The sequence below is a fragment of the Tauraco erythrolophus genome, chromosome 25 (assembly GCF_009769465.1).
Source record: "Tauraco erythrolophus isolate bTauEry1 chromosome 25, bTauEry1.pri, whole genome shotgun sequence".
Taxonomy (NCBI): domain Eukaryota; kingdom Metazoa; phylum Chordata; class Aves; order Musophagiformes; family Musophagidae; genus Tauraco; species Tauraco erythrolophus.
The window spans coordinates 425918-453102 of record NC_141489.1 but is presented as its reverse complement, the minus strand read 5'-3'; the positions used below and the strand labels follow the sequence as shown (position 1 = coordinate 453102).

Sequence of the window (27185 nt, the reverse complement as noted above, 5' to 3'; positions counted from 1 at the left end):
TTAGATGGTGAAATGAATCCTCTTTAGTTCTTGTGAAAATTGGCGTCTGTTTAGTCCGTGCACTGGGAGGGGCTTGGATTGCATGGCATGGGGAGCCGCGCTCCGGAGCCGTGGTCAAGAGGAGGGAAAATGAACCTTCTTCGCCAGGCCTTGGGATTAAGGGTGCTGATCGGGGCGAACAGTAAGCAATTAAAAAATGTTTAATAATGAAAGGCCCGCATTGTAATTACTGCCGTGCAAATGCTTGGGTTCTTCCGATCCTGAACAATTTGATGTAGTAAAAAATACTTCACAATAACTATGATATTTCACTCGCTGCTGGTGGAAGCTTATTCCAAGTAAATTTACTAGAGTCTTGTGGTTTTTGCGTTGTGGTCAGATAGCTCTTTCATTTCCACAGTCTCTCAATTTTTTCTTTCTGTCAGATCTTACAGCAGGGCTTTAGTGATCCTTCCGGAGCCAGAGCTGATGTTGCTCTGCCGTTTCCTTTCTAGAAAGAGCACGACCATCAAATCAGAGTAGTAGAGATGAATTCAAAGAACATAGGGTTTTGTTGTGCAGATAATCCTTGTGTAAGAAAGCTCTTGTTTAGTAAAACTGGTCGAATCCCAGTTTATTCTATATGCTTTGGTCTGTAATGTCGCCCCCTCTAAGCAGGACCCCTCAGGAAAGGGTGCACAGCCCGAAGGGGTCGGGGTAATATTAAACATTTCCAGGAACGACTCTCTCAAGCGAGGCAAGTTCAAAGTTTTCACACATGCTATCCTTCTTTTTTATGTTTCGTATGCTAAAACGTGGTGCACCTCCCAAAAATTATCCCAGAGACTATCTGGATTATTGATAAATACAATACAAGCCTCTGAAAATTTTAACTTTATCTTATTGTTTTTCAACATCCTGAAATCTAGATATCAAATAAGCCCTGGTATGTTTGGTCTGTATGTTTTGTTTTGGAGTACCAATCTTTCTTATTTTGGTTGTGTTCTCTATGAAGTAAAATTTTTATTTGGTTTTTGGTGTTGCAACAAGTTGCCTTAAAGTTGAGAGGATCAGCAGTCCTTCGTGTTGGCTTTCCGAACGAAATTCAGGGCTGCCTTACTTTTGCAACACCTGTAAGCTAAAGCGAGTGTGTGTGCAAGCGATGGAGCTGCGTTTGGTGTCAGCCTTGCAAAAACTTTTCCTGTATGTGGCAAATAATTTGTATTTGACCTGCAAGCAAAACGTCGTGGAGTTTTTCACTAAGATTATGATGCAACTCTTGCACAAATAAAGAAACTATGGCTGAGTCATTAAACTTGCTATGTGCTTTTGCAAGGCTGCACTGGATGTGTGCTTGCTTTTTATGTGTTCTAGGGTCAAACTCTACCTTCAGGTGTATTTTAGCGAGTCTCCTTGATAGCTCTGTGGGGAAGACTTCCTGTATACCACAGAGAGTAGAATTTGGCCCTCTCTTTGTGCTAAGGAACTGTAATTTTCATCATTTCACTATATAAGCTGCAGAGGTAGAAATAACTGTGGTGTGAGGTTGAACAAAGTATGAAAATAGTGCACAAGAGGGTGTGATTTGAGCATCCTTCCTGACCTGAATTGCTGACACTTACAAGCTATATTCCCAAGAATTTTAGCCTGTAAATTGGTTGCAAAGAAGGGCAGTATAAATCCACATCGTATTATTGCCTGGGTAGTCAAAAAATGAGTGACGTCAGACTGCCCTAAGCAATGCATCTCGTGTGTCTGGCAATGACAGATGCAGTGAATGAGGATTAATATCCTGAAGAATGAGCAGATTTAATCAGTAGGCATGTTTTTAAGAAGGAAGAATGATGTGTGGAGGGAGAACTTTGTAAAGCCAGTAAAATAAACTACCCTCCAGTACTTCCAGGTTTTGTTACTGATACTGATGCTGTATCACGCTGATGTGGCAATTAACGTGTAATCAGTGAACTGTTGTCACGTGATTCCGAAAGGAATGAGGCATTCCCTTTGCTTTGGAGCGTGTCTGACTGGCACGTGTGGGATGTGCAGGTCTCACGTAACTGGTGGTGGGGTTACAGCCCCGTGCAGCCGCTGGGCCGTCCGTGCGCGGCTCGCAGACCCGCGGGCTGCTTGCCATGCAGGTGTGCTTCCCAGGCACCTCCTGGGCACACCTGTGGCATCTGTCGTGCGGAAGACGCACGAGTGGTGCACGAGGGAAGCCGCGTCTGCCTGCGCGTCTTTCTCCGTGTAGGACTGAGGGGAAGATGGGAGTAGAGTGTGTGGCTGTTTTGCGCCATTAAAAACGGTTCTTGGGAACATCGCTCGTGTTGAAAACTCGGTCAAGTTTTTTGAGTTCTGCCTTTCTTCAGACTTATATATCCCACAGCCCCTTTGCTCTGTGGCAGCAATCTTCAGACCTTTCTTGTGTGGAAGCTTTGCTGAGCCATTCCACCTTTCCTCTCGTTTTTCTCCTTCCTCGTGTGATTCTCGCTGTCTTCTCTATCATCCAGTTCCTCTTTCCGCTATCTTATGTTTGTTCGCTCTTTTTTTTTTTTTTTTTCTTTCTTTTTTGTCTCCCCAAACTGTCTCCTGGTTCCTCATTCCCTGCATGCCACTAACTAGTTTCATTAGATATTAATTGATTTGTGAATTCAGGCTGAATTGCATCATCAGCAGATGGCGGATCCAGACCTGTTGGAGGAATCCTCTTCACTCCTGGAACCAAGCGAGATGGGAAGAGGTGCCCCACTGCGGCTTGGGTAATGCAGTTTGTGCTTTCTTGTGTCTGGCTGTGGGATTGCTGCCTCCCGTGCAGCCCGTGGAATCGGCCACGGACGGAGCGCGGTTGTGGAACTTTCCAGACTGGCGCATCGAGCAGATGAAGGCTGATCCGAAACGAGCTGTGGGTCTCTGTTCTTCTCCTGTGTACATTAACTTCCCAGTTCTTGTTTGTGCTTCATGCATTTCTCTCTGCACAAAGAATTATGCTAGCTTGTTTCTTGTAAATCTCTTCTCTTTGCTTTTTCAGACATTCTGAGCTCTCACAGCTTTGTTGCAACTAGTAACTACTGTGGGCACGTAATACCCTGAAAAGTCCACACAGTTCCCTTCCTCTTTATTAGCTGCTTCCAGGCTGTTTTGTGTGTGTAATTCTTTATCTGGCCATCGGGGTTTGAACCAGAGAAGTCTTCTGAAGCACGTGCCTAGAACATAGCCAGTGGTGGCCGTGACCGCTGCGATCTTGGCCGTGTAGTGTACCAGGAACCTATTGAAGTGAAGACTAGCAGGCATAGAAACTGTATGTCTAAAGGCATTTTTTCTCCTTTAACCAGCGATTTATTTATTTTTTTAAATAGATTATTTCCTTCTGTTGAGAGACATAGCTTGTGCTAGAGTGCAGCCATTTTTGTTGTGTTTTTATCTCTGTGTTCAGAGGACCTTCCATTTTGCTTAAAGAACTAATTTCAAAACAAGATTTTAATTTTTTTTTGGTAACTTTCAATCTGATGCTAAACTCCCGTGGCCATCAGTGTTTTGGGAGTTAGGCTATGTACTCTTTCAGGTGCAGAACTTAAATTTACGTCGTCCCCTTCGCAGGTTTGTGGCTGGCGTGATCAACCGTGAGCGCATCCCCATGTTTGAGCGCATGCTGTGGCGCGTGTGCCGAGGGAACGTGTTCTTGCGCCAAGCAGAAATTGAAAATCCCCTGGAGGATCCTGTAACGGTAAAAGGAACGATGGTTTGCAGCAGCTAAAGTCTCAGATGTGTGAAAGGATTTTCTTGTCAGTCTGGGCCTCTATCCCTCAGCGGCCTCCGTGCAGGCAAACACAAATGTCGCATCCCTTCGCGGTACCTGTTTGCAGCCTCTGAGGCTTTGGTGACAAACATTTTCCTGCTTTATTAAAATAAAAATAGCAGGATGGATGGTGAATGCTGTTGAAAGGGGAAAAAAAACCTCAAAATTTGGACTGCAGCAGGGCGTAGTTGCTTCTCTGGCACAAAGCACTGAGGGAACTCCGGTGTGCAGCTCTGAATAAGCAGTGATGCTCCACGAAACAGGCTCTTCTGGACACGAGCAGTGTGACGTCCGTAGGTCATTAATTCAAACATCCACCTGAGAATTGTTGGCTTTGTTACAAATATAAATAGTAAATGTTGTGATTGGGCCTGTTTTTACATTCAGCGTCCTCTTTGCTCGAGTCAAGGGACGATGCCCAAACTTTGGGAACTCTTGCTCTTAGCCAGTAAAAAGAAGGGCTGCACGTAGGCTGCGCTGGAGCGACAGCAGCAGAGTTGCAGCTCAGTAACTGCCGCGCTGCTTCTCGTGCAGGGCTGACTTGTTCTCCTGTCCCGCCAACTGCTGGTAGTTGACCTGCTGAGTTATCTGTCTGCTAGGAGAGACTTTGTTCTTATTGTGCCACACTTCCTTAAATTGAGGTTACACCTAGTGTAATTATTCTTAAAACATTATGTTAAAATTTCCTAAGTAAGGTAGAACAATAACTTGTCAACAAATGCAGGAAAGGGGACCTGGCTACCAACATGAAAACAGCTGTACAAAGAATGTGCTGTTGGCCTCCCTGGAGAATCAAAGTTGTTAAACTCCACTTCATCTTATTTTTGTTCACACTTCAGCTTTTTGCTTCGTTCTGTAGGTGAGCTGACTGCAGTAAGTGCTGATAAATATTTCGTTGCATCTCTGTGCTGTTGGAGATCTTCCCAGGTTTTCCTGTTCATTGTATGACATAGAATAGATCTCGGATCATCTAGAACATTTAGCTTCAGTAAACACGAGTTCGGTAGGGATGTCCTCTACTGAGGCTAAGAAAATTGCTTTCCTTGTGGCTGTTTCAGTGTTGCTAAGGTGCATTCTGGACTCACTGTGCAGGTAGAGCTCTATATGTACACAGCAAAGTGGAACTGTTGTAAGTTGCTGCGATGCGAATTTCGGTAAGTAGCTGAGCTGTTACAGTACACTGTTTCTTCTGTTCTAGGGGGATTATGTGCACAAGTCTGTGTTTATCATCTTTTTCCAAGGTGACCAGTTGAAGAACAGAGTCAAGAAGATATGTGAAGGGTATGAAAGTTTTACAGCCGGGCAGCTCTCAAATACTTGAAAAGCATTGATGTGACTGAATATGGATATTTTTCAACTCCTTATTTCACAGTGACTGTAGGAGTACATGTTTCGACAGTAAATAAAACATACCATAAGTAGCTGAACCATATTTTATGGTCTAGTTAGCCACTCCCCAAGCCTGTAATGCTCAAAGTAGATGAGTGCTTTGCTAGAGAATGCCTAAAACCAAGGGAGTTGAAGTGGTGAACTCTCAGACAGGCCTGTTGGGATGTCAGCGGGTGATATTCTCACAGGAGACCCGGAGTGACTGCTTCTAGCAGTGGCTGCATTGGCATGATAGCAGCACCCTGAACTGGGATGGTTAATCAACTCTGTGACAGTACATTTGAGACGCTGTCAGTACGGGGAGCAGAGGATTTTCTCCCACTTCCATTTTCTTAAGCATTCAGCTTCTGTTTTGGCCTAAAGCAAGCTTCTGTACCCGCTTTATTTAAAGACTGAAGCTCTGCTTGGCAGTCTTTGCTGATCAGAAACTTCTCTTATGGTGCTTGCTTTATTTCTGTGTTCAGTCTCAGCCATCTATTTCCCTTTCCATCTCTGTTACTAAGGTGGCTTGCATGTCTTTCAGATTCCGTGCCTCCCTCTACCCCTGCCCAGAAACACCGCAGGAGCGGAAAGAAATGGCTTCTGGTGTCAATACTAGAATTGATGATCTTCAGATGGTAAAATAACTGGGGTCAATGCCCTTTTATATTTTTTTTGTCTTTAATAATAAAATTGAAAACATCTTTGGATCCTATTAAAACATGAGAATTTTTGGTCCTATTAGATGACCATATTTTAAGCTCCAGGTAGCTTGAGACCAGCAGCTCAGCAGTGCCAGAAAGATGTTTGGAGACTGTCTGCTCAGTTGTTTTCTTTGTCAGGGTTTAGGGTGGTGGGGTGGTTTGATCTTTCTAGAGGGCTGAGCAGTTAATTATATACATGTAAGTACAGCATCGATAGAGAGCTACGTGCCAGGGAGCAGAGAGGAATATGCATGTGTAAGGAGATACTGTGTTTTCTGACTCTAAAAGCATGCTTGTGTAGTTGCCTGTTTCATCTGCAAGAACTTTGAATACACTTAAACTTATTTCTAAGTTGAGATAACAATGCTAACTTTAACCTAGCTGTTCTTTTTTCTGCCTGTCTTCGTATTTTCACATTATGCGCTCCTGAAGAGCTTCTGCTTTACAGCTAATCTCTTGTGCAGCAGCCTGAGTGTTGGTAAAAAGTAATCAGCACACAAAACTACTGAGTGCCAGCTCTGAAATATTTGGTGCTTGCTTGAAGGAAGAAAGGCAGTATGTTATAATGCAGAAAAAATAAGAGATTTGAGAAAAGGCTAAAAGGAAAAGTGATTGAATTTGGACTGCTTGTTTGATACGGAAACTCTCAGGCTGGGAGTTGAGTAGTGCAGCTGTTTAGTAATTTTAAAGTAGACAAGAACTCAGAAGCAATTCAGCTGGTAGAATTCAAAGCTGCATGTGCCCCGTGTCCTTGCTTTCCCTTGAGTCTAAGACTTTCCAGTCTGGAAATCTGACTTGGCTTGAGTTAGATATATTCCAGTTGGAAAATACCTTTTCCTTTCCCCTTCAGCAGAACAGTCTTTCATTGTAGTCTTTGTGTGTTTTCTTGAGGCAATGTGCACCTCATTTGTAGAACTCTGCTCTGCTCTTTTAACCTGGGTGGAGGAAAAAATGTGATCTCTGAACATTTCATTGTTTGAAATATCCACTGATCTTGGAGTCAGGGGAGGAAAGTCGTCAAAAAGTATTCCTGAAAAGAAGCCTTAAGACCTTTCAGCAGAACTAATTAGTTTGGAGACTAAAGCATGTATTGCAGGCACGTGGCAGTCTTGTGCAGGGGATGGGGGAGAGGGCTCGTCATGTTGGTCAGCCCTGTTTCACCGTACGCTTCTGTGTCTGAGTTCTGTCTAAAGCTTTTGCTTCATCTTTGTCCTTCTTCTCTGTGAAAGGTGCTGAACCAAACAGAGGATCATCGCCAAAGGGTTTTGCAGGCAGCTGCTAAAAATATCCGCGTCTGGTTCATCAAAGTACGCAAGATGAAGGCCATCTACCACACCCTGAACCTGTGCAACATCGATGTGACACAGAAGTGCTTGATTGCTGAAGTCTGGTGTCCTGTCGCTGACCTCGATTCGATCCAGTTTGCTCTCAGGAGGGGCACTGTGAGTAACTGCTGTGCTGCTCTTTGCTGCTCTTCAAGCAGACTAACAACCGTCGGCACAGCATGGATTCATTGATTTTTCCAACTGCCGGTCTCTGGAAAACCATCCCTTTAGGCTGTTTGAATCAGTCCTTACAGAGGACAGTCGATTTGACACGCAGAAATCACGGCCTATAGATAAACCTTGTCACAAATACGTTGTGTCTTTAAGCTCAGGAAAAGGCTGTAACAAAAAGGGATTTTCCTGTGTTGGAGCCCTTTGGTACATTCGGTTAACGTGGCTGTGCTTTGTAGTCCTGCTCTTTGGATCTATAGTGGAACTTATTAAAAGGAGCTGTCGAGGATATTAGCAAGCTTGCCTTCTGCTCAGACAGATGGTGGAGTTGGGTGTCTTGAAGTCCTTTAATTTGCTGTTTTAAAAACACAAACTCTTGCATGAGTTTTCTTGTCTGTCCTAATCAGACAATGTTCATCCTTACTACAAGTGCTTCTCCTCCTGCTATAAAAACGGAGAGCAGTGGAAACTTGGGAGCCTTCCTCAGCTGCTCAAGTGTATTTCTTCTTCATGCAAGCACACTTCAAAAATGCAAACTTGTAGGTTTCCAAATGCTAATGAGAAAGTAGTGGTTTATTCTGCCCTCCAGGTGCTCTGAGGATGGGTTTTCTAATACTTCTTTATTTTTTCTTCAACAGGAGCACAGTGGATCCACTGTCCCATCTATTTTAAACAGGATGCAAACCAATCAGACCCCACCAACGTACAACAAAACGAACAAGTTTACGGCTGGCTTTCAAAACATCGTTGACGCTTACGGCATTGGAACATATCGAGAAATAAATCCAGGTAGATTCCTACTTACGAAAGTCCAATACATGTATCTTGATTTTTCAGTCACAATGTTTCTCCGTGTTGTCTATCCTGTGTGAAAATTTCTAATGGAGTACTTAACACCGTGCAGAGTAGGGGAGAAGCTGGGGAGTTGTGTTGCCACATTGCATGCTGTGATAAATCTGGGCTTGCTCAAATGCAGGCACTAGGCGTGTCGTCTGTTCTCTTACAGCACCCTATACGATCATTACCTTCCCGTTCCTGTTTGCTGTGATGTTTGGAGATTTTGGCCATGGAATCCTGATGACTCTGATTGCTGTCTGGGTGGTGTTTAGGGAGAGTCGTTTTCTGTCGCAGAAGAGCGACAATGAGGTAAAGTGGCAGGTCGTGCTGAGCTTTGCCTTTACAACAAAGGATTGCAGCTTGGCGTACTCACCTCCTCCCCCCCCGAGCTAGCAGTGCCCCTCACTCCTTACGTGTGAAAGTTGTGAGGCACAGACTGAGAAGTCTGTAGACCACAGACTGAGTAGCATAATTTCATAGTAGTAGTGAGTTCCTTTGGTTTTCCTTTCAGATGTTTATAGGAAATGATTCCTTTCAGTTGTTTGAAGGAAATTGTTTATCAATCGTAGTAGATAAGCCGCTGTAAATGAATCACCCAGAACTTGGTTGGATCATGAAGGGGTTCAGTCACTGCAGAACTCCTAATTTCTGTACATGTATATCATATCTCCAAGATTCTTCCTATTTGCTGACCTAGGTGGGGTTTGCTTGCTCAGGGGCTTGGGTTGACAGCAGGTGAACCAGAGTTAGGATACATTGACGGAGCATGGAGAACGCTGAACGGGGCCTGCACTGCCTGGTTCCAAGCTAATGCTGCCAGCTGCGAGCAATTTATCCTCTTGAGCTAATCCCAGATTCTCCGTGGACAGTCAGGCTGCCCGTTTGTCCTCTGAATTCAGATTCTGTTGTGTGGTGCTGCCTCTCACACCCTTAATCCTGCCATGGGGAAGTAGAGACTTTGGGCGTTTGGTCCATATGGCCGACGTCGTTTCTCCTGCCACTGACCGATTTTACTGTTTCGTCTTTGTGAGAGTCCTTCCTTGTTCTCATGGACTTTCTTTGTTCCTTTTTGTTTATTTGTTTGTTTTTATACTAGATGTTCAACATGGTTTTTAATGGTCGATACATCATTCTGCTGATGGGGCTGTTCTCCACTTACACAGGCCTCATCTACAACGACTGCTTCTCCAAGTCTCTTAATATGTTCGGATCATCCTGGAGCGTCCGGCCGATGTTCTCAAAAGGCAATTGGTCGTGAGTAAATAGTTAGTAACTAGATAAAGAGTGACAGTGATAAACAGGTGAATTCTCTTGCCCCGTTGTCCTCCCAACTCAGGAAACAAAAACTTCTGAACTCAGTCTCAAGAAGAATTGGAAGAGGGGTGTAAATTTGATATCTATCAAGTTTCAAATTGGCTTTTTTTCCCCAGAAAACTTGTAAAGATGCAGTTTAGCACCTTTCTCCTCATAGACATAGAAAAATTCCTGTCCTCCACATCTCTCTTCCATGTGACACTGAGTTAAAGGTCAAGAGACAGGTTTATTATTCATTCAGAAAATCTCTAGGACCACGCAGGAACCTTAACGTTCTCTCAATTTGAGATATTCCTTGCTCTCACAGGGAAGAATGTCATTAGGTTTTACAGAAAGAGGACAACGTTGCTGGTGTTAATGTTTGTGTAATCTACTTGTACCCAAACAGAGATGCCTTGCTCGAGACTACTCCTCTGCTTCAACTGAACCCTGCTATTCCAGGGGTGTTTGGTGGACCCTACCCCTTTGGCATTGACCCAGTAAGAGCTCTTCCTTCCTTTACTGTCCTTTAAGAACATCCTCTGTGTCAACAGAAAGAAAAATACCTGTCCAGTTCACTGTGAAATATTTCCACGCCCCAGCCATTCCTTTAGCAGACTCACTATCCGTGTTGGAAATACTCCTGAACGGTAAAATTAATTCAGTTCCTATTGAGAGGCAAGGTTCAGGATAGAGAGACCTGTTCTCAGGTCCATTAAAGGGTTCTTTCTCACCCTTTCTAACCTGCAGGGCTTTAATCAAATCTGGTTAGACTTGCAAATCACTTTATGAAGTTACTTTTTTACCTCAGGGAAAGTTGTTTGTGTCTTTTTTCAGTCAGTCTTGGAAATGTAAGTTTCCCAGTAATCCTGTCATTTTGTTTCTGCCTACATCAGTAACGCTGTTCCTAAAACTGCTCAGAAGATTTGATGCTAAACTGGTGTGTGTTCCACGTTAAAAAGGAAGTGCAGAAAATCAGAACTGTGTGTACATTTTAATGGATAATCATATTTTATTTCTGTCAAGGATACAGCCCCCTTTTTCCTGCAACTGTTGCCTGCCATAAAAACAAGCAAGGTCTGATTCCTGCTCTGATCATGGGATCAGTGGCTGTAAGACAGTGTTCCCAGCAGAAAAGGCTGTCTGCTCATTTCCCCAAAAGATATCTGTGTGACAAACACGTCTTTAAATTAAACTGCTTTTACAGCCTGGTACTTCCTGGCTGGTTCATACTCTTTAGCTTAATGTGAACGTCTTTGTTCTCCTGGTTTTCTTTTGCTCGGTGTGTGGCTGACTCAGTGCTGTTGTTTGCAGATCTGGAATATTGCCAGCAATAAGCTGGCCTTCCTCAATTCGTTTAAGATGAAAATGTCTGTGATTCTTGGCATTATCCACATGCTCTTTGGTGTCACATTGAGTCTTCTCAACCATATGTAAGTGCTTTGCTCTGTTTTCCTTGGGGGGGAGAACTTTGGCTGTGATGTGTGGTGGTTTAAGGTGCAGGAGTCCATCGGACCTTAACTTGTCGTTGAAGGGTGCAGTGTGGTTGTTTCTGCCTGCGTGTGTGGAACTGTGGTTGAAACACTGAGCCCCTGCAGTTTTGTTTGAAGATGCTCTTCGTGTTCTCATTAAAACATATGCCTAATGCTAAATGTAAGGTTAAACTTTCCTTTTTCTTTTTTTTCCTGTAGCTATTTTAAGAAGCCACTGAACATATACCTGGGATTTATTCCAGAAATTATTTTCATGACGTCACTGTTTGGATACCTTGTTATTCTCATTTTCTACAAGTGGACAGCCTATGATGCTCACACGTCAAAGGATGCACCGAGCCTTCTAATACATTTTATCAACATGTTTCTGTTCTCCTATGGTGACACCAGTAATAAGATGCTTTATAAAGGGCAGGTGCGTGCTCGTGCTAGAATAAGATCAGAGATGCTTCATGATACTGACTTTATAGTAATTGTGAAATCGAGCGTGAAACGTTTTTGCTCTGTGATAGAGGAAATGCATTGTTTCTGAAGCCTGACACTATGTAATGTTGAAGAAGGAAGGAATAATCCTTATACCAGGAATTTATATCAGTCCGAACTTAAGCCAGCTGTGGCTCCAGAACGTTTAGATCCAGATTAAAGTGGAAAGTGATTAGGAATATTGTCCTGCATCTGCAGCGTGGTGCCTCTAAGCTTAGCTAAGATGCTAATGCCATTTCCTCCCAGCACTATCAGACATCTGTCAAATTCTCATTCCCTGCAGAATCTTTTCGATTTTTCCTTCATCTAAACCAGTGTCAGCGTTCCATGCTGTGTACAGTCAGGTGGGGCATTAAGTACAGCACATCCTGCTGTTCCCGGCGGGGGGGAGAGAGAGAGAGAGAGAGAGAGGAGCAGCCAGGGCTCTGGGAATTCAGTCATTCAGTGTTGCGTAAGACCTCTTGTGAGGTTTTTTGTGTGTGATGGAGCATGGACTGCCACTAAACCATCTGGGACTTTTTCTTTTACAGCAAGGGCTCCAGTGTTTCCTGGTGGTGGTGGCGTTGCTGTGTGTGCCATGGATGCTGGTAGCTAAACCCCTGGTCCTTCGCCATCAGTATTTGAGGAGAAAGCACCTGGTGGGTGACCGACTCTTATATTTTCAATATGAAAACTAACCACGGTTGAAAAGCTGTGTTCTCCATCTTGATCTTGGATACGTAGGTTCACGCTGCACTGTGACTGTAAAACGTTTTTGCATGTTCCTAGGCATTAAGGGAGGTGAGTTTTACTGGAGACAAAGTAATTGCCTGCCTGCTTCTCAGATCTGGATCCAGCATCAAATCTGCTTTAAAAAACCCTGTATATTGGTAATGATAAAACCAGTGTATCTGGCTTGGGCTCTGTCAGCTGATTTAGGAACACTGTCTTACTAGTTGCTGGATGCACTTCTGTGCCTTCACGAGGCTGACGACGTAAAAGCAGAGATGTGAGCTTAATTGGCTGCCAGGCTTATCAGCCATCTTTGTAAAGCACTTTGGATGCTGAAAAATAACAATTGAAAAAAAAAAATAGACTTATGCAGTCATTTTGTGAGAGGTTGTCTTCTCGGGTACTCTCTAGGTTTCCAGCTATACTGTAAAGTATCTTTATGTAAAGGAACCTGGCACATGTGCACTGAGGGTACTTGAAAATTCTCCCTGCATGTATGGCAGACAGCTTGTAGGATGTTAAGTGAGTCGAAGATCAGTTCAGTTAAAGACACTCCCTCTCCCTTCTCTGACCATCTTTCATCCTCCCATGTCCCCTCCATTCGTCTCCCTTTCTCTTTTTGTTTTCTTCCTCCTCCCTCTCTCTTCTTCCATTCCCTATCAGGAAGGGCAGCCCGTGGAGGCCCAAGTCAGCACAGTCCCGAGCGAGCAGGCACTAGAGGCAGCAGCGGCTGCAACAGTGAGTGGATCTAAAAATCACCTGATGGATTTAAAGATGGGAGCTGCCTTTCTATCTAATTGTCAAGAGAGCATGGAATGTATCTGAATTTCGTAAGGGAATGACAACTGCACCTTTAGGGTGAAAAACACTTTCTCTTGGAAAGAGCAAAGTTCAGCAAAGTTGATACATTCTGGAAGAGCTACCAGGCTGAAGGACAGTAGTTATGTGTGCCCAGAATGCAGAGACACTGCTTTGCAGGAGTGCTGCTGAAATCCAGACCTGCAGAGCAGCACAAGAATATCTTGCTACCACATTCCCCCAGGTTAAGTTCCCCTTTTCTCCTTTTCTTGCATATTTGTTTAAGATAGATGAGGCTTCTTCTCAGCGAAGCGTTTCTGTTTGCATTGTGTGTTCCCAAACACCATGTTTCTGTGATGGCCCCCCACCGACCTCCTGTCAGTAATTACTGGATTTTTTGATGCCTGTGCCCTTGTAGACACGCAGACTTGAAATTTTTAGAAAACGGTTGCGCACAAATAAGCCTCTCAGTGTTTTTTTTCCACTTGTTTGTGTCTAAGCCTGTAGACAGCCCTTTACTGCCAAAGCCTTTCTGGTGGAGTGACGATTGCAGCAGCTCCCAGAACTTTGTCCCTTCCCCAGTGCTGCGTGTTTCAACCTGGCTGTAGCTGTGGACGCTGCCGGACGGGGAAGCCGAACTCTGACAAACTCCGCGAAGCTCTTTGTGTGCTCCACACGGCAAAGGCGCTTTCGGCCGCTGGCCGGCGTTTCTGCCGGGGCACTTCAGACAGCCTCACGGAAAGGGCAGAAACGAAAATGGGTCTTTTGTGCTTGATCCATCCGGCGTATGAAGTGCATCTCAGCACAAGAAGCTGTGAGGACGGTCTTTGTAGGGGGTGTGGTTAGAAGGATCAAGTAAACGGTCAGAGCTTTTGGAGCCGTGTTTAGACTGAATGGTTTGCAGAGAACAGATGCACGTCGAGTGTGAGGGAAAAGCTGCGAAAGTACAAACTCACACAGGCTGGAAATACGTAAATAGAATATTGATGCTAGTCATCAGTAACTTGTAATGTTTCTAAGATGCTGAAAATCCTAATAAAGGCATTGTCTTTTTAATTTTATTTCTATTTTCAGAGCATAAACATCTACCTAATTTATTTTTAGAAACCTGACAAAATCTTTAATTTATATCTGGCATTTTAGGCAAATTTATAGTTCAGCCTAAAATAAAAGCAGGCTTCTAAGAACGAATCAGTTGAGAACATGGAGCAGCCATTCCGCTGGCGTGCCGGAGTGATGCGCTGTGGAAGCAGGCAGGTCGCAGGGTCTCACCCTCCTGGGTTTGCACTGTCATCCCTCAGCTTCCGAAGTCTTAATGTGTCGAGTGAGCCCATTCACGTTCCGTGTCACAGGTGACAGTGCAGTGCTGAAGCTGAGTGCAGGGCTTTTCTTTCCATTTGTGACTTCCCAGTTTGCCTCTCTTGGTGGGTCAGACTCGCAGCTCCTAATTTATCATAGCTCAGATCAGTCACGAGCATTTTCTGTCTTTGGAGCATCTGGAGCGAGATAGAAATCCGCAGTGCAGTGCACAGGGCTGCTCACTGAGCAGAAATCTGCTGTGCAGTGCACAGCCCTGCTCGCTGAGCAGAAATCTGCTGTGCAGTGCATGAAAGCTCTGCAGGAGGGCACTGCCAGATGGCCAAACAGGTTCGTGCATCCTTTCTTGGTGGGAGGACGATGTGCAGGAGGGAGCCTGGCGTAAACCAGGCGTAACTGTGCAGTGATTGCAGTTGTCAGGTGAGAGGAACGCCTGACTCCATCCAAGTGTCAGCTCAGTTTGCGAATTATTCGTTTGTGTTTGGAGCACAGCGGAGTTAGGGGTGAGGGCCAGATGCTGAGCGTCAGAACAGATGTCTAAAAAAGGAACTGCTTGCACAAGGTAGAACTTCCAAGTAAGGGAAAGTCTGAGTTCCCATGTGTGGTGTGAGTACGGCCGGTGCTGCGAGGAGCGAGTGTGCGACCGTGTGTTTGTGTCCGTTCTGCTCTGAGTCGCCGCTACGTGACTCGTCTGGTTTAACAGCCGTGGTGGTTCGGTGCGTGTCCAGCTGAGCACCACGCTGCTCTGCTGCACCTCAGTGCCAGCAGACACGTGCTGGAGACGTGCCTTGTCTTTCACTTGGATATGTGTGTCACTCCCATACACTTTCACAGTGTATCGGATGTTCATTCAGACAGACTTTTTCCCCCAGCCCTAGCAGGAATCAGCATCTTTCCCATCGAGCTGGGAAATAGCACTGTACAGCTGCCTTAACCTGGGCCTTAATATTTTGTTTCCTTCCGCGAGCTGCTGCTGCACGTGGAGTCGTAGGGAACGCGCGCTCCTGAAGTACAGCACAAACACCACTTTGCTCTTTCTTTTTCTGCACGTGTCAGGGAACGCACAACTTCGGCGGGATCCGGGTGGGCAACGGCCCGACTGAGGAGGATGCTGAGATCATTCAGCATGACCAGCTTTCTACCCATTCCGAGGAGGGGGAAGAGGTAAGTGCCTGACGTCCCCCCTCTCGGGGCAGTGCACGTGGTAGCAGAACATGCAGCTTTGTGACTGTGCTCACTGATTCCCAAGCTGCTTAAAACTACATAGCAACTTTGTCAGTTAAGTGTTTTCGTAGCAGTTTTCATACAGAGTGCCTCTTGGTCTTTCCCAGGACTCCAGGAAAAGCAGTGTAATTTGCATATACAGGGAAACGGGGCTCTGTTTGTCCCCATTACAAAGAACCATCATCTTAGGGGCTGCAGGGCGAGAGCTGCACAGTGCTGCCAAGGGCACACGCAGCTTGTGCTCTGGCTGGGGTGCAGTGCCATTGTGCTCCTCGCTTCTCCAGTGTGAACCAAAATCCAGCAGCAGTGAAATCTTGCTTATATGTTCATTTTGACTGTTGGAGGTAATATTAATTGCTTTGCCTTACCTCTGGTAGAGAAGAAAAGGAGTCCATCTCACATAGTTTGGGTGTGCTCTGATACCTCGTAGCATCTCCAGCAGCATCTTGCCCCTGTAGTGCATGTGATGTGTTACTGCATTACTGTGTCGTGTTTAGGAGAGACTGGATGTGTTCATGATTAATGTGATCGAGACACCGCACTAAATGCAAACTTATGTTTTCAAGCCTACAGAGGATGAGGTGGTAAGACTACAGCCAGCTTTGCATTCATGTGTATCTGGACCATTTCCCATTGGTGTAAAACACATGCTGAATTGAACACGTTGTGTCACGACATCCTGTTTTGCAAAAGATCTAGCTATTTACATGTCACAGGCCATTTTTAAATCTTCATACACATGTGCCCATTAACAGACCTTTAATTGCTTCATCTGTACAGCTTGTTTGTCTTATCCCCTGTCTGCAGATCTCTTAGTTTACCTGGAAAGCTGTTAAGCTGGAAGTCTGAAACTGAAAAGTTTTTGCTTTTAAACTTCTAAGAAGCCTCGTTTGCCTTATGTTGTGTCTTTGGTAATTCTACACTGCAACAAACTGTTTAAAGATAGTTTTTCTCAAGCTATCTACTATTTCAAGGATGATACTGGTTGTTGCCAGTCAGTAAAGACAGCAAAACCAGTTCAGTTTCATACAGTTCAACTTAACTTACCGTTATGTTTCTGTAAAAGGAAGCTTCGTTCTGAGAAACTGCTCATTCATAAACACTTGTGACAAGCCTGAGTATTAGAGAAACATTTTTTTAGGAATACTCATGCAGGATTGATTGTAGGTTTCAGCGCTATCAGGTAACCAATTTTACTACAAAAAATACAAATGCCATGAAATTAGAGTAGCTTCACAACAGTGATGCTGTTGTGAATTGTGCTGAAGGTGGTTTTGCTTAGAGACCTGTTATGCATAGGTCCATCTAGCGTTGAGAGGTGTGTGGAAACGGTGTGCTGGCGTACCTGGTAATTCTATACATCACTAAACCGGTGAAAAGTGTGAGAAACTGCAAATCCTGTGCCATAGCAATCCTGCTGATTCTCCCACTCCCTCACATAGTGGTAACTCTCTCCAGCAGTTGCACATGGCTGTAAATTGTCGTTCAAATATTTGTCACGTTCCATTTAGGGCATACTGACTTGCCAGGTGTGCTGGGAGGTGGTACTGTTCACTGGGGCAGGCTTTATTCAAGAACTTGGCAGTTCACATTCTGCGGAGAAAGAATTAAGCTTTTGACAGCTAATTTAACTTAATTGTTTGAAATGTTTATTGCCCTGCATATGCTAGGGGAGAAATAAGAATATAAATAGCTTTCTTTGCATACTTAGAGCATTAGTCACTTGGTGTATTTAAAACATCGTGTCCACTTAAATATGAGCAGTTTCTGAAGCATGGATTAAATCCAAAATGTAGGGAATGCTTTCCCAAGCTGCAAAATAAGAAGCTGTCCTACATGGCAGACTTCCTTATAAGTTGTTCTTTTATTATTTCAGAAAAATTACCAAGACACAGAGACTTTGCCAATGAATGGTGCACAGATGTGTCTTTGTCAAGATTGCTTTGTGCATTATTTTTTGCTTTCAAAAAGGGCAAGTTCGTATCTTGCAAAACGTTCTTGTTGATCCTGTAGCCAAGGTGCATACGCAGTACGGGCTTGGAATACTGTCTCCTTTTTTGTAGCAGTAGGTACAATTTACCAGTAAATTCACAAGTAACGTTTTGTTGCTGAACAGTCTTTTCCTGGCAAAGTCCATGGCCGAATTTGAAACATCTCACTTTCTTTGCTAGAACGTGACACAATAACGTTCAAGCCGCAGCAGGGAACTATCGTGCTACAAAACCTAGCAAGGCAAGAGAATTCCCTTTTCCTTTGTAAAACTGACGTGCCAGACCAGGAGAAGGCAGGGTCAGTGTCTGACTTCAAACACGCTGTCCTTGGCCGGAGCAGCGGGCAGCGCGCTCGTTGTCGCCCGCTGGCCAGCCCGTGCTGTGGCGCGGCTCGCAGCGCTCGCCGTTTCCCGTGTTCCCTTTGCAGTTCGACTTCGGCGACACCGTGGTGTACCAGGCCATCCACACCATCGAGTACTGCCTGGGCTGCATTTCCAACACCGCCTCCTACTTGAGGCTCTGGGCTCTCAGCTTAGCCCACGCACGTGAGTGTTCCCTGCGGAATGGAGGTTTGGGTCTGTGTCTCTGATCCCCCTGGGCAGGCGGGAGGAGGAGGGCAGGCGTGCGAGTGGCCTCCTCGGAGCCCAGCCGTCGAGCGCTGCTGGAGGACAGAGCTGTGTGTGCATTAGCTGGGAGTAATTAAGTCTGAAGGAGTGGGAAGCACTGAATAAACCAAAGAGCTGCTGTGCCAGGACTCTGCCCCACACTGCACGACAGTTGGAGGCAATGTCCTGATGTACTTGGCTGCAAAAACTGTTGTCCCTCTGAATTTTCCACCGCTTCTTGTAGTGGGAGCTTGCTTGACTTCAGTTTTTGCTTTACAAGTAAGCTGTAACAAAACTCTCCCTTCTTGAATGCTCTGAAATGAGCCCTCTTCTCCCCTTTCTCCTGGCAGAGCTCTCAGAGGTCCTCTGGACCATGGTGATCCACGTTGGCCTCAGCGTGAGGAGCCTGGGTGGAGCCTTTGGCCTCTTCTTCGTGTTTGCTGCATTCGCTACCCTGACAGTAGCAATTCTCCTGGTCATGGAGGGCCTGTCTGCTTTTCTCCACGCTCTTCGCTTGCACTGGTGAGTTACTGGAACATGCAGAAGCTTCAGAGCTCTTCATAGTGATAAAATTGATGTTACCTGGACTATCCGGAAATGTCATTTTCTAGAAAATTGTGTTGACCCTTACACAGGAAAGCAAAGGCTGTAAAACTGGGGTCGTGGATAATACTGAGCCAAGATCAGCAATATTCAGAAGTGCTGGAGGACCACAAATCTACCTAAACATCTAAATGTCCTACAGCAGATGTGCTCTGACAGCAGAAAGTCCTTGAAAGGGTCAGAGATTTCACTTTTGTTTCTAGTGATTCTGGTCCTGGTCGCATTTCTCAGCATAAACATTGCTGAGAAATTCTGGAGAGTAACTGATCTGTGCGTAACAACAAATGGGACTAAAGCTTTGAGAACAGTGGGATGGGGAGGTCGTGCCAGATGGATGAGCGTGCTTGGGGCTTTCGGTAGGACTTTCTTGTTCTGCCTTTTGGTCTGTTGCCTGGTTCTAATGTTTGTTTTCCTCAGTGTGCAATAGCCACTGACTGCAATTTCCTTCACGTGGTCTTGCGCTTTGTAAGACCTTGTGTTGAACGGAGGCAGCTCTGCCCGTTGGGGTGCCGTGAACAGCAGCCACTTCTCGCTGGTGTTGCTGCGTTGGCTGGTGCTTTTGTAGCCCCTTTCCTGTGATGTTGAGCTCCTGTGTATGCAGACAGCCAGGAGACAAGAAGGAATTTCTCACTGGACTGCTCATCCCTTTCTCTGCACCCAAGTATGGAAAGTGTTCAAGAGCTTTCTCTAATCCATATTTAAGAGCCCTCATTGTTCCACTTCAGCTTCTCTGGTTAGTGTGCTGGTGGGATCAAAGGAGCAAGTGAGAGTGGATTGTGCTCACCTAGGGCTCTCTTCAGCCTGAGGCATAGGCAAGTGTGTCTGTGCCTCTCCTTGGACACTTCTGGTTGCTGCCATCTCTTAAGGTAGTTTCTTTCCTGGGGTAGGTCAGGATGGGAGAACAAAGTGAAGCCCCATGAAGTTCACAAGGAATATTCTGTCTTGCTTAAATAGGAGGAAAAGGTTGTGAGCACTTTTTAAAAAGTAATTCTGTAAGTGAAAAAGGAAGCCAGTGCCTTTAAAAAAAAAAAAAGACAATCAGCCATCTCGCACTTTTCCCCTGCTTCTGGGGAAGAAAAACTGTGTCCTTTTGCCCTCTTCATTGGCAGCCTGCGGGGTGCAGGCTGGAGTGCCCTGGAGCGCCCGGGACTCAGAGGTGGGGCCATCTTGTGCCCAGGGAGCCGCAGTGGGCGCTGCTGAAATGGCTGCGGGATGCTGCTGCTGTTTTTCCTGGCATCCAGCCTAGAAACCTTCATACCAGTCACTTGAGAACTTTTTGCTGAGTGGCTGGTGTTTCCTCATCCTCATCCTGCTGTCACTGTACTGCGCCGTTGCGTCAGTGCGAAGGAAGGAGCTCTGCCAGCCGTGCCGGGCAGTGGTGCCAGCGGGGCGAGAGGAGCAGGGAGGGAGCAGTGCTCTGACGCTGTGTGGTGGGTTTGATCTGCACTTGCTTGTGAATTAGTGGATTTTCCTTCTCTGGACTGCAGTGCTGCATGGCACGTTTCTGAACAACAGCAGATGGAGAGTCCTGAACGCCTTTTCTTCTTGGCAGGCTCTGTGTTTTCTTTTTTACCCAAAGGGATGGACCCAGATAAGAAAGCATGTTTTTCTGGAGAGAGCTGTCTTGTGTTAATAATCACAAACTGAACTTACGGATACCACTCGGAGCACCTGGAACAACTGGAGGCTGCAGTTCAGCCAAGAAGTGGCTTTTCCCATTGCCAGGCTGCCTCTAAAGGGTGATTAAAAAATTGCCTGGAAATGTGTCAAGGGAAGATGTGTATCCCTGTAATGGCAAACAGACACCGGGTGGGCAGGAGCAATAAGCACACGGATCACCGTGCCGTGCACACCAGCGCAGGGCACTCGCTGGGAGCGTGGAACTGAAGCTATGACCGAAGTCATGTTTTCCCTAAACATATGTTTCAAACTTGTGAAACTTTAATGCACATTCTATAAGAGAAAAACTGTTCAAGCCTGGAGCCTGAAAAGCATTAAGGCAGCATTTCAGGCTGCAAGTAATGTGCTGGAATGATTTTCGTTATCGCGGTGGAGAGGAAGGTACCTGCAGTTGTTCAAAAGAACATACTGTTAACATTCCTTCTTGCTTCTGAAGGTGAAATCAGGATGTTTCCAATAGTAGGTGTTCCCTTTTTAGAAGGAGGGAGGGGGGGTCCAATACAGCTGTCCTGGGAGGAGCAGATGGGATATTCTGGCCGTGGGAGAAGAGTCACCTATCAGGAATTCTGAAGGTGTGGGTGGTTCAGCCTTCCTGGAAAGGAGGAGGAGTTCAGCATGTGTCTTACTGGTGGGGGTGGAGGGGAAAGCACAGATTGTTCCATGAACTCTGCCTATCAGTTCCAAAGGAGGAAAATTTACTTTGTGCTTGTTCGGAAAGCGTGCATTCTTTCAGCAGGGTTTTCTGGGGTGGAGGACACTCGGAGTGCTGCCAAGACTGCAGTGTGTGTATCAGGGGTCCGCTGGAGCTCAGTAGCCGTCTGAGCTGTACCCCACACTGTGCTGTTGACTCCTTTTACTCTAACATCACTATTCTGAAATATTTTACACTTGTATTTGCTTTTCAGTGGTGTAGTTTGACATGAATGTTTAAGTAGCTTGCTTTTTTCAAGCTGGTCAGCTCCGCTAATGTGAGCAAACACAGACTTTGCTTCAAAGCAGAGGTTTGTAACAGGATTCGAGGTAAGGTGCCAACGTCATGGCTTGATGTGGGAATTATGGCTTCAGTGGAGCTGTTTCCCTGTGTAAAGCGGTGTTTTTAGGCTCAGTTTTAGGCCTGATTTGGAACTGGAAGCTGCTCTCCCTAGAATATGGCCCAGGACCAGGCTGCAGCTAGGAAGAATGGATAGCAGCAGGCGTAATCTAAAGCAAATCGGGTTAATTCAGAGCAGCAAAAAGTGGGGTTTGTGTCGCTCTGTAGGAGAGAGGTTGGTGCGAAATGAGCATCGCGGTGTAGGGCGTTCAGTTCCAGACTCTGGAGCAGCCAAGCCACGTGGTTCAGCCCAGGCTCTGGCCCCGAGCGTGTCTCTGGGCCGTGTCCCAGCCCGCAGGCCGCGTCCGTCCGCGTGGCGAGCACGAGCCGCGGCCCCGCATGAGCGTGGGTCTGGCGAGCGGCGAGAGCTCCGCTCGCCCGCCCGCGCTGCAGGCCGCAGTCTGAGCTCTCGCTGGGGTGCAGCGTCAGCAGCAGTGTGCGCTGCGCCGCGGCCGCGTTCCCGCAGACAGGAACGGGAATTCCCTTGGCTGTGCCGCCCGAGCTGTTTGCCGCAGCTCCGTGAGCACCAGACCGAGCTCACGCGGCGTCCGCTCGGAGCGGCGAGGCTGGGGGGTGCCGTGGCTCTGCGCAGGGACCCCAAAGCACGTTTCAAACGCAACAGATGTGGTCAGCCTTGGACAGCCGTGCGGGGTAAACGAAAAGCAGGAATTACGCGGTGCTTCGTGGACGGCTGTTCTCGGCTGTGAACTGTGCACGGACAGGCAGACCCTCCCGTGCCTGGGCAGAGCTCCTGGCCTGTGGCCACCCACAGGGAGTGCTGCTTTCCGAGAGGCGTAGGCGTGCTGGAGTCGCATCCAGCGAGCGGCAGTGGGAGTGGTGGAGCCCAGCTCCCCACCCGCTTGCCAGAATTCTGTTTTTCTTTGTAAAGGTCATGAGCCAGAGCTTGTCTGTCGTGCCACCAAAAGAGCATGTTACTTCTCTAAAAGGCAGTCTCCTGAAAGCACAGGACAGAACGACCCACGGTGCCACATACAAAACTACTGTCCTTTTTGGGAAAGAGTAACTGCAGCAGCCTCTGCACGCCCCCCTGCTGCTCTCTGAGTGCGCGGGGCGCCGGAGGCTGTCCGCTCTGCGCTGCGCTCGGGATCGCAGCTGGCCGCAGGCGTTGGCGCACACCTCTGAGGACACAAATACCAGTAGGAATTTGCACTTGTCCTCGATGAAAGTTAGGGATCCTGTTCAACAACTGTCTCTGCAGTTGCTTCCCACGGGACTGTGAGCTGCCTGCTTTTCCAAACTGTGGCCACTCTGTGACTCCATTGGGTTGGAAAGTCCACGTAACTACAGTCCAACAAACACTTAAGCTAATTATTGATACAAAAAAAGCTAAAGAGTGGATTTTCTTTAATGCTGACTGCCAGAAAGCTTTCTAGTCTGTTTATTTACAGTGCAGTGCTAACTGTCTAGTAAATTCTTCTGCAGAACTTCATCACTGATGAGAGAGACACAATGTAAAGTTTGGCAACAGAGCTGGTGCCCATGACAGCCAGTGATCTTGGAAACAGCAGTGTCTCACACCAAAAACGGACCTTGGATTCTGGGTGTTCCTGTGGACAGTTGCAGAAAAAAAAAAAAAACATACAGAATGTTTAAGCCATGATATTTGGTTAAATAAACTTTTTCTCTAGTTCCCTAACCTTACAACAGCCTCTTCTCAAGCTGCAGGCATCCAGTTGTGGCCAGTTGTAACTGAGTCTGTCCAAAAGGAGCTTTCCAATGTCAGGGCCAGCTGGAACAGTTAATCATCAGGGTTAAAATTTCATTTACAGTGGGTTCTGTGTGACTCAGATACCCCACCCTCCGCCTTTTATTTCCCTTTGCTTACAGAATAGTTAGTTACTCACAGGATACTTATGGAGATTATCAGTGTTCCTGAAAAACTGGAGCATGTTGGCAAGGAGCCCTTCCTCCCACACGGAAAATCCTGCTCATCCTAGGGATTCCTCTGCAGGGAAGTCTGTGTATCTGCACAAACAGGCAGCAGGAAATAGGAGCAGAAAGCTGTTTTTCTGAAGGTTTCCCTCCTGAGCTCTGTTGAGAAATCACTTTTTGCCAGCTGAAACACCAGCAGCTTTGGAGTTTACCATGATTCCTGATTTAGAAAAAAAATAATTAAAATCTGCCTTTTTGTGGTTCGTAAAAATACTTCTCCTGAATTGTGTTAAATTGCTCTACAATTTGCTGTCACTTGATTCCCATAGAGACTTTGGAGTTTTTAGTGGACCACGCAATGGAAAGAGTTTCTCATGAGGCTCATGAAACGTTGTGCTTGTTTTTACTGTGAATCATGGGATTATTTTCTTCTTTCCCTATTTGGCTGTTGCTGACCATTGGACAGTTCTCTAGAATGATTCTTTTTTTAAACTGAGGTTATTAGGGGAAGCGGGCAAACACGGCTCGGTTAATGTTCAGCTGGAGACAAGCGGCACGTCTCCAGCTCAGCAGAGTCATGTGCGATAAACCAAACATGCTGAAGTAAATAAACAGAAGTAGCTGGTGGAGGAAGTCTGGGCACAGCATCATGCGACTGAGGTTTGTTCTAAGTAAAGTGGGAACTTGAGTAACGAGATCTTGTAGGAAATGCCCTGTGCTCCTCGGCGGCACCGCCGTGAGGGAGCTGCCCTTTCACTGCCTGTGGGGTGGGATCGAAGCACGTGGGCAGACCCCTGCCCCCTCCAGAAACATCCAACAAAAATGTGGGGTTCATGCCAGTAGGTACACTGCATTGTGATACCACTTTTTCTCTGTAAAGCTTATTTTTCGTAGTTAATAATCATACTTTTAATGGAATTCTTGCTAATTGCTAACTCCTATCCGAGAGCCGCCTTTTTAATGAACGCACTCTCTTCCCTCTTGCAGGATTGAGTTCCAGAACAAGTTCTACACCGGCACTGGATTCAAGTTTCTCCCTTTCTCCTTCGATACCATCCGTGAGGGGAGGTTTGACGATTAGAGACCGGCCTCCTCGAGCAGTGTTAAGCGCCGTGTGTTTGTGGCTACCCCTCTCCCGTGTGTCTGAGTTGCATGTAATCCTCCCGTAGAGAAAATAACTTATTGCAGCACACTCGAGTGTTTCCACGGCGTTTCAGAGCCAAGAGCTTTGGCATTCTCGGGTAGTGAGTGACACTGGATCAAAGAAACTTTCCATTCCCTTAAATTTACCGCTAATGATAAGTGCATGAAGTGTCTGAGTTTGGTGTGTCATAGTGTGCTTCTTGTGTTGTGAATTCCCTGGCAGGCAGATCAGGGCAGCATGGGAGAAAGGCAGCGTGGCTGAGTGGGCATACAGGCACTTGGAGAAAAGGCAGAACAGCTGCAGCTGGCACAAAGCTCGCTGCTTGGGAAGAGAGGGCTTTTAAGAAAGTTTTATGTGTGCATCCTACATGTTTCTTCCTCTGATGAAAGAAATTACTAGCAGTGGGCAGTTGACAATCCAGGGCGTGTTTCTCCCACCTCCAGGGCTTCCACGTGTGCCATGTTTTAGTCTGACAAAAACAATGTCTCATCCCTGCAGCGACTCAGCTCTTTGAACTCCAGCTGGGACTTGAGGAGCCAACATGAAGGGATGAGACTCGGCCTCAGCTAAGTGTACAGTGGCTCTCTGTTGGCTCTAGTGATGGGGAAACACTTTGTCCTTGCAAAAACGGCTGTTCCTTTCCTCCCTGGAGAAGAGATGCTCCTTTAACTGTGCACCTGCGTGCTCGTATCGCAGGCAAAGCCCTATGTCCAGCAGCGAAGACCTGTTCCACCTCCTGTTTCTGGAGGCAGGGGTGGGAACAGGGGGCTTTGCTGCCTTGCTGTGGCCTGGGCCGAGATGGAGGAAGGACGAGCTGTGGTGCAAACTGTTATCTCGGGTACTGACCGCTGGCGGTGGAACTTCTTGGGTTTCTTGTTTAAAAGCGAAGCCCTGAGGCTGCAGAGCACTAAAGACACATCCAGATAATGCCCATGTAGACTTGGCATCAGCAGAGGCAGCGCTGCAAAGGTGGAGGTACCAGTGATGTATCTTATGTATGCTCGTGGTCCAGGGAGCCCTTTAAGGGACAACAGATGCTGAGTCCTGCCAAAATAGTCCCATGGCAGTGGAGTCTTGGTGGTATTTCCCCACGGTAGCTGTTGCTTTTTCTCCTGTGCAAGATGTGAATAATTTCTTGCCCTTCTCAGCTCAGGGTAGCTGTGGGAGCAGTGGGGTGGTGTGTGTGTTAGTGCTGCGTGTAACTGTCGCGTTTAGTTGTCGCAGTGGAGCTGAAGTATTTGTGTATGAACAGATTAGAACAATAACGAGAATCGTTGTAGCCTGGAATTGAGGAGGAAACGCCACGCGGCGCGGGGCTGTTCAAAGTGACGTGAGAAAGGTGCGCGTGCACGGCGTGCCGCAGCGTGCGCGGAGCACGGGGATCCTGGTGCTGCGCGCGGGCAGCTTCTGGGTGATGGCTGTGTTTACAGGTGGGCTTGGCTGTATGTTTACAGTGGGGTTTGCAGAATGAAATACGAAATCAGAACTTGTTTGCAAGCAGAGCAGCGACACGGGTCCTGCTGCCCCGGTGAAACCCATTGCTGACAGTCACTGTATAAATTAAACTAACTGCACAACACGCGGTGTGGCCTCTTCTCTCCTTCCCCTGTGCTCTGCAGGGTGCTCCCAGGCTGGCCCTCTGCCCTGTCCAACACTGGGCAGAGCTCTGACAGGTGCCTGCACGGAGCTGGGACCTTCAGCTTTCCTGCCCTGGCATCCTGTCACCTTGATGGTCAGTGCGAGGGGGTGGGCAGAGCCGGTTGTAAAACGAGACCAGGGTGACCGTGTGTCTGTGCTTATCGAGCTCCGGCTGCCATCCTGAGCGAAGGGCGCTTTGACCGGGACCCTCTGCCCACCCAGATAAACCCTTAACTGAGCGAAAGGAGCGGTTAGGCGGGAGGAAGAGCTCGGGCTTGATTAAACCCGGCTGTTGGGGATGCCCTTTCGCAGGGACTGGGGCTGCTGCCCTGCTCCTGGCCCCCCGAGCCACAGGGGCGTTTGTGGCTCGGCCCCCCCGTGTCGTGACCCGCTCCCCACCGGGGGGGCTGTGTTTACTCAGGCCTTTCCTGCAGGGCCTGGAGCTGCGGGGGGGGTTCCACATGTGCGGGAGGAGCGGAAGGGCGGCTTCTGGGGATGGCATTTTCGAGGCTGTTGCAGGCCGGTGTGGTTCCCGTGCCCTGATGTCTCCGGGTGGGGTGAGGAGCCGGTCGGTGCTGCCCCCGGAGCCGGGGGGGCCCTGCCCTGCCCCTTGTCTTCCCGTACCCGGGGGTAAGGAGGCAGATCCCCGGCTGCGGCCGGTGCCAGCTGTGTCCAGGGGACGCCCCCCGTTCCCCCGCTCTCTTGCACCACTCCGTGTGCAATCACGGTATTTCTGCCCATTTCCACGGCTCTGCTTGGCCGCTTTCCTGGCTCTGGGGCCGCCTTGCTGCCGGCTGGCAGGGCAGGAGCCCCCGGCCCCCCCGTGCCGGGGGCTGGGGGAGCCTCGGCCGCCCCTCTCACCAGGCTCTGCCCCAGGGGGGACCCTCGAGGCGCTCTTGGAGCCGAGGGAGACCCCGCTCGCCCCGGCAGGCCCCTGCCCGGCTTCGCCTTTGTGCCCCGCCAGCAGCTCGGCGCTGCGGGACCCTCCCGCTGCCGCTGTTCGCGCTCTCCCGGCGGAGGCCCCGCGGCCCCGCCCCGCTGCCCG

General features: G+C 47.4%; 1 protein-coding gene across 19 annotated transcripts in view; it reads left to right on the top strand.

Moving 5' to 3' along the window:
* The window catches only part of ATP6V0A1 (ATPase H+ transporting V0 subunit a1), a 28253-nt gene extending 3780 nt beyond the window's left edge, over nt 1–24473 (top strand). For 3 of the 19 annotated variants that reach the window (XM_086626411.1, XM_086626404.1, XM_086626421.1), the window contains 16 exons: nt 2632–2735; nt 3574–3700; nt 4971–5053; nt 5685–5778; nt 7074–7286; nt 7979–8129; nt 8347–8486; nt 9274–9431; nt 9880–9970; nt 10785–10903; nt 11162–11378; nt 11977–12084; nt 15329–15436; nt 17915–18032; nt 18443–18614; nt 24346–24473. In XM_086626411.1, the coding sequence (XP_086482537.1) occupies nt 2632–2735; nt 3574–3700; nt 4971–5053; nt 5685–5778; nt 7074–7286; nt 7979–8129; nt 8347–8486; nt 9274–9431; nt 9880–9970; nt 10785–10903; nt 11162–11378; nt 11977–12084; nt 15329–15436; nt 17915–18032; nt 18443–18614; nt 24346–24439 (2097 nt within the window). In that variant the 3' untranslated portion in view covers nt 24440–24473. Of the gene's footprint in view, nt 1–2631; nt 2736–3573; nt 3701–4970; nt 5054–5684; nt 5779–7073; nt 7287–7978; nt 8130–8346; nt 8487–9273; nt 9432–9879; nt 9971–10784; nt 10904–11161; nt 11379–11976; nt 12085–12820; nt 12896–15328; nt 15437–16062; nt 16081–17914; nt 18033–18442; nt 18615–24345 lie in introns of all 19 variants that reach the window. The other 16 variants (XM_086626414.1, XM_086626408.1, XM_086626413.1 and 13 more) reach the window with 13 other exon arrangements.
* The last annotated feature ends 2712 nt before the right edge of the window (nt 24474–27185 follow it).